Source organism: Myxocyprinus asiaticus, chromosome 8, assembly GCF_019703515.2.
Source record: "Myxocyprinus asiaticus isolate MX2 ecotype Aquarium Trade chromosome 8, UBuf_Myxa_2, whole genome shotgun sequence".
In the NCBI taxonomy this organism is placed as follows: domain Eukaryota; kingdom Metazoa; phylum Chordata; class Actinopteri; order Cypriniformes; family Catostomidae; genus Myxocyprinus; species Myxocyprinus asiaticus.
The window spans coordinates 20886837-20898539 of record NC_059351.1 but is presented as its reverse complement, the minus strand read 5'-3'; the positions used below and the strand labels follow the sequence as shown (position 1 = coordinate 20898539).

Sequence of the window (11703 nt, the reverse complement as noted above, 5' to 3'; positions counted from 1 at the left end):
GTAGCCATACAAGTTATGTTTTGACTTTGAGTGGTTTTCATTTACTGTTTTCATTAACTGTCCCCCTCTCTTTTATATCTACTAGAATTAATGAAATTATAAAACTTATTTTATACAGTCACAATGAGATATAATTTGTATTTAAAAAAATTTTTTTTATTTGATATGCTTATTAATTATTTTTGTCACTGAAAAATAAATCTGTGTGGGGAAAAAAACAACATTTTTCTCTTTGTTCATTGCAATATATACAGTACAATTACTGTGTAACCTTTTGAAGAACATACTTTTTCATAATCTAAATCATCAACTGAAACATTAAAATTGCCCATAAGAGCTCTAAAAAAAAAAAAACTCTATAAAAAATCGGAAAAATAAAAATGGTCAAGCAACCAACTTTACAACTCACATTATCCTGCATCAATCATTACAACCTTTTGGAGAAAGACAGGTACTTTTGCATATGCACATTAAAATAAAACTGGTCCACCCTCTCTCTAATGGCTGCTGTTACCTTCGGGTCAACATATATACAATGCACCAGCATGTCATCCTGGGCACAGATCACAAAATCGCACCACTGCAGGCAAGTGATCAACAGTTGACCCTGCACCTGCCAGTAATACGAGTGGCTTTCATGGAGTGCTAAAGTGCCATGCTGCATTTGAAGGTATTTACAGTCCAAATAGTTCTTCACATTAGGGCACTTTATCTCAACCAGTCCAAATGGTGGCTGTGTGAATGGATCATAAATCAAGCCATCTGGTGAGGCATCAAGCCAAGGGGCATCATGGTGGATGACGAGGCCACAGGGCATGTAGTTGACATTTTTCATCTTGCAGTACTCCACTGCTGCCTCAAACTCCATGTCTGCACCTCTTCTCATTTCTGCTGTCTGCCTTGTTCCTTTGAGGATTCTTTCTGCAAGAGACTCTGCAGAACTCACTTCCCTGACAAAACGCACCTCTCTAAAACGTGAGGAGGCGATCCTAGGCCAATGGAGCTGATGCCACTCCTGTTCCGCTGCCTGCTCTCTTGTGGCAGCCTCAATTTTATAGGCCATGTCCAGTGTGACTATCAAGCTTTTAAGGTGGAAGTGCTCCTCTTCAGTGCACACATGCACACATTCTGTTGGGTCAAGCCTGTACTCCCCAAGAGGCAGTGGTGGGTAAGGTTGAGGATCTTGGTGCATGTTGACCGATTTTGTGGGCAATATAGGCTGCTGGTAAGAGAGCACACTCCCATTTTGTGCTAAGCCAGAAGCTATCTCAACAAGGGTCTTCTCATCACATATGCCCATAGTTGCTACTAAAGGTTTCTCCGTAATGTCAAAGTCTTTGTATGTGTCTCCAATCTGTAGCAAAGAGATGTCAAGTGGGTCCCCAACCAAGCCCTTGTAGAGTGTACTTCTGTAAAAGACAGTAATAGTAAAAATGTGAAAGACAGCAATTGTCATGCACTGACAAGTAAATATGTTGGAGAAACAGTTTTTGCGATAACTGAGTGCAGCATGTGATATAGTAATAACATTTACCATACTGCCTATGACCCTGTAGATTGCATAACCTTGCATGATGCAGTAAGTACAGTAATAGGAGCTAACTAACTCACCTGATTCCTCCTTCCATGAGCCGGGTGGGTCTTGGTCTTGTGATGGCCATTTTGTTTATTGGCCCAGGTTTCACTCCCTGAAAAACAACAACAACAACAACAACAACAACAACAACAACAACAACAACAACAACAACAACAACATTAAGAGACAAGAAAATGAAAAGGAAGAAAATAACACAAAACACTAACTAGTCAGGCAAAGTATGTGACATATTACCTATGACTGCCTGTCAAAACAATGAGAACAAACAAATTGCATTTAATAATTCATTGCTGTCCTTCTAAGGTTCCTGATCATTACAAGTTGGACTGTGGCATTGACAAAACATGCTTCCAATACAGTTCTCTTATTGTTAATATTTTAATATCACTAATACCAGGAGTCGCGTCTCAACACTTACAGCTGTTCTGGGCTTGTGCCATTGCTGCTCTGTCTCAGTGCAGGAGTGGACAGGGGGCACAACCTGCACATCAAGCTCTGAATAATGTGCTGTTTGAAACAGCAAAGCAACAATGTGGTTGCACACTGCAGTGCCAGCTACACACGAGCACCGATTTGATACGAGGATGACAGGGTCCGAATTCCAAAGAACAATCTGTACAAAAGTATATGGAGAGAAATTTTTACAAACACTGACATTGATTTGAGTATCAGTCTAGTTAGGTTGCTGGGGCAAGTATGGCAATGCCATTAATAAAATAAATACAATAACAGAATTTGTTAATACTCTGTGTATTAGAGGGATTTTTAATTTAAGAGGCCTGATTATGAATAACATGGAATAATAGGTGGCACTCAAGAATCAAGGATTTACAGTCAGTCAACTATACCCCACTGACCTCACTATCCTCGTCTTTTAAGAAGTAGACAAACAACAACAATTAACTTGGAACAACTGTGCATGCATTTACCAAGCGTCTCAGGATAACAAAGGGACTTGGTCATGATCACAGATCCTCTATTCTTATTCCAACTCGGAAAGGCTTGATAAAAGCTGTCCTTGAACTGGAACAGACTGAGAACTCGAACAGAACACCCAAACCATCCCTAACGTTTCTCTCAGGCTGTGTAGCTTCTCGCTTTTCCTCATAGACCTGTGACAGGCTGCCCTGATGCTGACAGCACCAGTCAGCTGTCTTTATTTGATACTGGTGAAAAAATTAACAATGAGTTATTGTGATTATGTAGATCCATAGATAAGACTAGGTAGTTTATGTTAGTGTTAGCTAGCTAGTGACATATTGTACAGCATTTCCGTTCGGGAATACTACATACCCTCGTAGTCGCGTATGTATGAGGAAGCATATAGCATAAATCCCTTATCCATTTTGGTGGCAGGAGTTTTAGATGTCAACCTGCATATGCGATGGACATTGATTATGCTCATGTTTGGTAGTTCCTGAAGGCATCTTGAGTAAAACAATGCCATGTCAGCGTAGAACGTACAGAACCGGAGCGATTCGAACTGTTTTACGGAACAAGGAAGCTTGTTGCGCATAACCCCCATTGGATGGTGAGGGTGTTTTTTTTTTGTTTGTTTGTTTTTTTTTTTTTTTTTTTTTTTTTGACAAAGTAGGACTTCTACATCTTTCTCAACAAGATTCACAAAGGTGTCAATAGAAGAACTCGACGTTGGAGGACAAAAAGCCTTAATTTTTTTTAATATATTTTTATTTTTTATTTTCTCCCTTTTTCTCCCCAATTTGGAATGGCCAATTCGCAATGCGCTCTAAATCCTCGTGGTGGCGTAGTGACTCGCCTCAATCCGAGTGGCAGAGGACGAATCTCAGTTGTCTCCGCGTCTTACCGCTCAAAAAAATAAAATAAAAAAATAAAGAGACTAAAATGACATGCAGTTTGGTCATTAACAAGATGGGACAATGAAAAATAGTTGTTTTAGGAGGTATGTTTTAATTTGAATGAAATGTTTGAAATTATATTTTTTTTTATTTATATTAGTAATATATAAATTTGTTTCAATATTCTGAGCATTCTGAGCATCTATTCTTTGAAAATGTATGTCTGGGACAGAAAATGTCCTCCAATTCTGGAATGTCCCCTTTATTAAATGTAAATGTTATTGTTATTGTTATTAAATTTTAAATGTTATTAAACTCATTACAATAAGGTTGTGTCATGTTCATATTAACATTACACAATTAATTAACATGAAAAATGAACAACATTTTTACACCATTTTTAATCATGGTATATGTCAATTAGGCTACATACACTAATACAGTTTAATAATAAAAAGTAGTAATGTATCATCAATAAAAACTAACATGAACTAACAATGAACAAATATGTATGTATTAAGTAACATAAACAAAGAATTCCAAGATGAAATAATGTGTGAAAAAATATTCATTGTTATTTCTTGAAACCTAATTTGGAACATAATAATGTTACATGTGCTTGTGTTAACGTATATAACCTTAATGTAAAGTGTATAATTAAATCATAAACCCCAACAACAAGATGTAATATCTGACATATAAAAAAATAAAATACATGGAGCAGCTCGACTCATGGGGGCCAACATCATGAGATCAAATGACCATCTGAATACCACTTTATTTCAATAACCCACCTGTTTTTAGACACTTTCACTAGCAGTATAAATGAATCATGGCTGATGGGGAACACTGCATATGGTAACTGAAAGCTTCAGTGACATGAGGTTATGTAAATAATGACTTTGAATATATTTCAGATGCTGATTTGAAAGAACATTTTTCTAATTTCTCTGAATTTAGATATGCTTGTAAACACACACAAGGCAGCTTTGACATCAGTGTTCAAACAGTTCGAACAGCTCGAACAGCAGCAGGCCGGATACCTCCAAATGGGGGTGGGGTTACTCCCAAAGGGGGCATGGTTCTTCCACATATGGTTAGGGAAAGGGTTAAGTAAGAGGCTCCCTATATCTTCAATGGTGATTTGGAGCGACTGCCCCTTTTTGGAGCAATTTCATAACTCAATCTTCCGGTGAAACGACAGACTTCTCTCTGTTGATGTATGTAGGACTTCTCCAATCATTTAGCCTGCTTAAACCCTGCCTCTTTCTTATAAATATCACAACCACAACTCTTGCATAGAGTTGAATGAAGCGTCAATCGCATGCTGGTGAAGATGGCAAGGTGTTAGTTCTAAGACAAAAGATTATTTAATGTTAGTAATTTAGGTGTAGCAACAATCATATATCAAATAATTATATTTTACCATCATTGTGAGGTGTAAATGAGGATCCACTCTGCCAGTGTCACTCAGTCACCGTCTGTATGTTCCTTCAGAAAACAACGAGTGCCGCACTCAAGCATGTTTAGACTTTTCCGACGTAAAAAAAAATCTGGTTTGGATTATTTATGAAAACTGGACAGATAATGGACAATGTCGCATTCTGTCAATGCAAACATTTGAAAAAATAAATAAATAAATAGTTTAATGATGCACTCTTTTTGATTGTGTCATCTTGGACAGTGACACCTAGTGGTGTGGATGCAGCATCATTCAAAATCAGAAGTTTTCAGTTACAGATGCCTTTATATAAATTTACTATTCACAATCAGCCATGATTAATTTAATCCAAGAGGAAAATGTCCAATAACAAGAAGGTTACTGAGATCAGCTGGTCATGTGATTTAAAATGGCAGCCCCCATGAGGGCGCCCCAACCCATGTAAAATAAAACAGCTTTTATAAGGTTACTGATATGACTAGAGTCCTCATCTCATATGAGTGGTCATGATTTTATCAACCCGATCTCATGAAAAGTCGTACATAATTTCTGAGGTGGCTATTTCGTGTGATGTCGCACGATTTTGTTCGCATAAACACGTACGATTTCATCACATGCAAATTCCCAGATGTCTAATGCGGAAGTAAGTGCGAGCTTCATGCACGAGGCGTTAAGGACATGCTTATTAATGTTATACCCTTACCCAAACCCCTTATCTAAACTTAACCATTCAGTAGAGTGTGTAAACATGATAGGAAGCTGTTGTGTGTGACAGAAGCAAGTAATTGTCGCGTATTAGATGTAAACGATGTCCAGCGATGTCATTGGCTGTAGTGAAAGTCGTGGGAATTAAAACGAGAGCAGTCGCACAATATCATAGGAATTAGCAAAATTTTAAAAAGTCGTTCGAATCCTGGCGATTTCGCCGTGAGAGTGTTGGATTTTATACATGTTTCAAAATTACAATTCATTTCTTCAGGATTAAAACTTTTTAATGGGGAAAAAATTACTGAGTGCACCTTTAATATTTCTAGTTTTAATTAAACACCAGGGGACCCCCCCCAAGATACATTATTTTGGCGTTATGGGGGTCCCTTAACTCTTTAGGGGTAAAACTTTTTTTTAATGGGGAATACCCCCTAATTCCAACAGTGCTTGATATACCAAAACCACAACTGAGATGCGTTCTCTGAGGATACGTTCTTGCCTCAGCCAATGCTTGGTTTTTGCACCAGTTGACTTGAGGATGTGTCATAAAAATTAACTTAATAAACTGAGCTCAGTCTAAAAATGTAAAGTCAACAAATGCCTCACAAACCTATGCAAATATAGCACATTTCAAATTTTTCCACATACACTGGTCATCATATAAGGCATGTAATACCAAATCTGTTTCCATGAAAATGTTATGCAAGGCCAAATTAGGCAGATCAGGCATCGCTGGACACATTTGAAGTGGATGCAGTTGGGAAATGATACATACTGCCTGGATAAACAGTTGTGGAACCATTCTGTTTTACCTGCAGTTGTATTTCCAGTGGTTTTTATCCTTCAGTGCAACTGACCAGGTAAAAAAAACACAAATCTATGTGGGTGATTTTCCATAAAAGGAAACCCACAAGGACCTCAGTATAAAACCTAACCAGTAAAAACAAAAGGGAGAAAGAGAATAGAAACAAGTTTATTTCAGTCACTGTGTTAACAGTAAAATAAACATGTATTTCCAGGCTAGGTAGTTAAATATTTGAATGATGTATTATTTGTACATGGGTTTTTAATTAGTCCGTATATAATCACTGTGCATAAAAGAGGCCAACACACACAGACACAAACACAAAAAACAAATTCGAAAGTGTTTTTAATGGGGCCACTGGGGGGTAGAGAAGTTTTCAGTGGTGGGACTATGACTAATACATATAGTAGATAGTCAATTCAATTCTCATGAAGTTACAAATGCAATACTTAAGGAAATACCATTTAATTTAAAATCATGATGTATAGCCCTCAAAGTCTTGACTACAAAAAAAAAAAAAAAAAAGCTTTTTAACATTTATATAGATGTTGCCCAGGAAAAAAGATTCACAGAACACATACTGCCTTTTGTGAAACACACCCCAAAAGTTGTCTCTTTGCCAAATTATGTGACAAAATGATTCACAAAATAAAATAGAAAAATAAACTTACAAAAATATCAAAACATGACAACCTGCAATGACAAATCATGACAAATCTGCCTTTATAATATACTGTAGACATTTGTGCCTTAATGTATGCCAGTGAATATTTTTGCTTGTTTACCAAAGAGCTATAAAAAAATATAATAATAGTCAAAATTTACTTTGAAGGCTTTCAAATTTAAGAGGTTTTTGAACTAGTTGTATGAAACCAACATACAAAACATCTGCTAGAGAGACATTCGCACAATTGGACTTTTGACTACAAATCTTATCATTCCTGAGCCCTTGTGACAACTTCCCAGTGTGACAACTACCCCTCCTCTCCTCTTTGTATGTACTGTATATTTGTGTGTGTGTGTGTGTGTGTGTGTGTGTGTGTGTGTGTGTGTGTGTGATTTATACAGTACCTCTCTGCTTAAAAAAGATTTACAAAGAGAAGTATACAAACAGGAAAATTCCAAGTGCACACACTAACAGAAGACCTAGGTTGAGAATCATTTTGGCTCATGGAGCACCTCAGCAACACGGGACATGTCCTCTTCTCCAAATGGCTGCTTTCTCTGGATTTGTATTACAGCCACAATACCACTCAAATCATTGCACACATTGTCCTTTTTGTCCACCTGCATACCTGTCCTCAGTGCTCTGGTGTTTGTGGATGTGCAGAGATTCCAAAAGGCCATTCATAAGAATTTCAGGACCAGTTTCAACAACCCGAGACAGCAGTCTTGTCTCCACTCCACCCAATGTCTTCTCTTTCTCCATGTCCATAGGAAGCTGTTGTCCCTTCTGTCTTGTTTGAAGATGTGAAGCATATTTGGTTCTGTTGTGGACTTCCCACAAAGTAGTCATAGCAATCTGTTCCTGGCTTGGTGGATCAGTGAAAAGGCTGACCACCACTGCCACCAGCCCTGAAATCCAGAAAAATACAGCCGCTATATACATGAAATGAATATCCTTGATAAAAGCAGGGCGGTCATTGGTTTTGTCACAATCAGGCTTTCTATAAACAAAGGCAAGGATCAGTCTTGTAGCACCTAAAAAAAACCCACAATGCCTCCCCAGAACGCACCAGTCTCGTTGCAATGTTTCCAGAGTACACCCAACAAAAAGAGTGCAGCAATGGGTGGGGTAAGGTAATCTGATACTTCTTGAAGTATGTGTAGAAACATCTGACCACCTTGCATCTCAATGATTAAAGGCACCCAGGCTATGCTAATGGAAACTATGAAGATCACAAACAATCGTCCCACCACCATGAGCTCTTTGGAGGAAGGCTGTTGACGCACCATCTTGTAGATATCAAGGGTGAAGATAGAACTGCCGCTGTTGAAGATTGAGTCCAGGTCACTCATAAGAGCTGCGAGAATCATAGGGTGCTTTCACACTGGCAGTTTAGTTCAAAACAGAGCACGGTTCGCATGAAAAATCGGTAATGTGAAAGCTGTCATTCGGACCGGGGAGCGCACTGCGGTACCGAACCCGAGACTACCTGTAGGAGGTGGTCCGAGTTCGGTTGCAATGGAACTGTAGCGCGATTTGCGTGAATGTGAAAGCAACTCGGACTCGGGTGCGCACTCGTTCAGGAAGTAAAGTAACCTCCACATGCGTTTTCAATCCAGAAAGTCCAAAAAAGTAATGACACCACAATGACATACAAGTGCAGTCAACACTATAAATACTGTCTGTCTGTCTGTCTATCTATCTATCTTATAAATACTATATATAAATACTATTATAGGTTATAAATATAGGGTATAATAGGAGATGACAGTGGCGATAACTTCAATTTGGACATGAGCGTGAGTAAGCGTGCAGTGTAAACAATGATGCAAATTAATTCCTTGCAATCAGTTGTCTCCTCCAAAAACGGCATTTGCGAGCAGCAGCACTGGACATCTGATGAGTTACGCCATGAAGTGCACATATATGCAGTTGTCGTTCACTCTGCTGTGCATAATGGCACCAAAATAAATACATAAATAAATAAATAAAATAAAAAAAGTATGATGAGTCCCGTTGTGTTCTCCATGCATGTTTGTGATGATGTTAGATGAACACAAATGGACTGGGGTTCGATAGAATCAAGTGAGTGTGAAACCAGACCAATGCTGCGAGGGGCACTGGGAACAATCGCACTCGGAATCAGACTGCAGCAAACGTGCCCAGTGTGAAAGCCCCCATAGCCATCATCAAACCCCGGAGACCTGTGGGCATTACGTTCATGACGAGGCAAGGATGGGCTGTTGCTGTTGCACACTTACATGCAATGCTCTGGACTGATGCAAGCAAGCTTGTCTGCAAAGAGCACATGTAAGATCATGCCTGAGAATTACAATGATAAACATTGGTAGAACTTTTAAGATGCCAGCCATGAGGGTCAACCCTTTAGCACGGGCAACATTTCGGGCCACCAGGACTCTCTGGACTATGACTTAATCGCCACACCAGTGCCAGATAGATGCAGAAGTCTGGCCCAAAAGGAAAGCAGGCCAGGGCATGTCTTTATCCAATGGACCTCTAAAGATCTTGAATAAGTCTGGTTTAGGATGCACAAGGCAGGATTCAGAGTAGGTGATGTTTCTCTCTAGGATAAGTGCTGTGACACTGGGGATGGCATTCATGTACTTGGTGTGCAACCCTTTGAAACCTCCCACCTTAAACCAGCTGACAGCCGTCAGGCAAAGAGCTTCAGTAATCATGAGAAATGCCTGAAGAATGTCCATGTAGATGACCGCAACCAGGCCGCCCGTGACTGTGAGAAAGGCTGTCATAGTAATTAACAAGATTATGGACACAGAGGTTCCAGCCCAGAGACTCCTGGATGAAGAGCACTCTGGAATAGAGATCCATGGAGAGCTTGGTAAAGATGTAGAGGAGCAGAGTGAGGGACGCAAAGAATACTTTCAACCGCTTACCACCAAATCTTCTGGAGAGGTATTCTGGCATGGTGTACACACCATTGAACTCCCATGCGCCTACGGCGAGACTGCTTGCAGCACCTGAGCCAATGAGGCAGATAAGTTCTCGCTGCCAATGTTGCTGACAAAAAGAGATGCACCAATAACCATCCAGTTTATGGAACGATCAGCTAAGAAGTATCCACTTACAGTACCTCGCTTTGCCCTCCACATTGCATAGAAGCCAAAGCAGAGGACAAGAAAAAAGTACATGGCTACAATGACAATATCTGCTGCTTCCATTGTTGATGCCAATTTTTTCATTGTTGATGGAAAGGACAAAAGGACATACAAGGTTAAGACTCTAGTACGACTGAGGTTTTGAGGTCTTATTTCTGTTCACTTTTGTGTATTAATCCGATGATGCACTGTCATTCATATGCTTCAGTGATTTACTATATAAATAATCTGCAGTTCAGTGGTCACATGCAGCAATGAACTCTGGAAGAGAGGAAAATGAAAAAACAGATTAAAAACAATATTTAACCAATTTAAATGTGGCAAAAAGGAACATTTCCAGACATGGTACAAACCTGGAAAGAGAACTACAAGTCATATTTAGGTTGGATGTTTACATATTATGGATGTTTATGCTTTAACCAACAAAATATCAAACTGAGTGGCATTTTAAAAAAAAAGAAAAATCATGCAAGCACACAAGCAAAACATGACTTGATTTCATACATCCACTAAAAATCACCTTGACACGAGTTGATTAAAAGTCATTGCAAAAATGGCTTGAAGTTAATTCTGAAGAAAAACTCCAGCATTTGTTAGCAGATGACACTTGATTTGATATTTGGTTATCTAATGCAATGACATTTAGGTAACATTAAGTGTGGTTGAAGTGTCCAAACTCTTTTTGGGGCCACTGGTAGAATTTTCTGCAATTTTCACAATGTCAAGCAATTAAAAAATGTCCTGCAACGGTACATGTAACATGCTATACTTAATCTGAAACTACTTTAAACAACATTTTATCTGTACAAGTACTGAATAATTATTACACATGCTGTTTTTGATTTCATATTATTTGAGAGACTCAAATATTTTTGTACTGTAAAATAATTTATATATATATATATATATATATATATATATATATATATATATATATATACACACACACACACACATATTTAAACACTTTAAAACAAACTTTTTAAATAAGGATCTAAAATGTATTGTCTTTCTAAGAACGTTCAGTAGACAAAAACTACAGACAACATGAGTTGTGGAAAATCAGATTTGATCAAGGAGCTTTTTACAGCTTTATACCGTGTGTGTCATTGAAGAGATGGTGAAGTCTATCCCACACAGCCTTGTTGTCATTCCCATTAAAAATCAAAGATGGCGCTAGCGTGATAAGGTCTATAAGTGCAGGCTGCAGCGATGATGATTCAAATTTGGTGAATTTTAATCCCTTAAAGAAAAGGTACCATGGCGTTACCATGGTGCAGTAATGGTATGGAAATACAATACTTCTCTATGCCATGGTGTTGAATGGTACGGGCACCATAATATTTAAACATTTTGAGGAATTGTAACCCAGATGTTGTATATAATGAGTTCGTTGTGGAAATGGAGAAGAGATGCACATCAGTTCTCCGAAAATTTCAACTTTAGTGTTATAAAGTACAACGGGGCTAAAGACAGGGGAACAGGGGTGTTTTTTACTCCAAATACTATCCTTTCACCTATTGGACAGTTA

The 11703-nt window shown here is 38.5% G+C and overlaps 1 protein-coding gene and 2 pseudogenes across 1 annotated transcript; all 3 read right to left on the bottom strand.

Annotated features, from left to right (window-relative positions):
- Window positions 1-169: 169 nt before the first annotated feature.
- On the bottom strand, window positions 170-6307 carry LOC127444949 (uncharacterized). Its single transcript, XM_051704627.1, has 4 exons — window positions 2891-6307; window positions 2016-2763; window positions 1612-1688; window positions 170-1409 (listed from the first exon to the last, which is right to left on the bottom strand). Exons 3-4 carry the CDS (start codon window positions 1659-1661, stop codon window positions 428-430), a joined length of 1032 nt encoding a protein of 343 aa, XP_051560587.1. The 5' UTR covers window positions 1662-1688; window positions 2016-2763; window positions 2891-6307; the 3' UTR covers window positions 170-427.
- LOC127444963 (sodium/myo-inositol cotransporter-like) lies at window positions 2192-9703 on the bottom strand (annotated as a pseudogene).
- Window positions 9178-10978, bottom strand: LOC127444947 (sodium/myo-inositol cotransporter-like; annotated as a pseudogene).
- Window positions 10979-11703: the final 725 nt, after the last annotated feature.

Bases quoted from the DNA above. Each gene is read 5' to 3' on its own strand.
- LOC127444949 (XM_051704627.1), bottom strand. From the start codon at position 1,661: ATGGCCATCACAAGACCAAGACCCACCCGGCTCATGGAAGGAGGAATC. The intron at 1,410-1,611 runs GTGAGTTAGTTA...TGTCTTTTACAG, and splicing joins CTCATGGAAGGAGGAATCAG to AAGTACACTCTACAAGGGCT.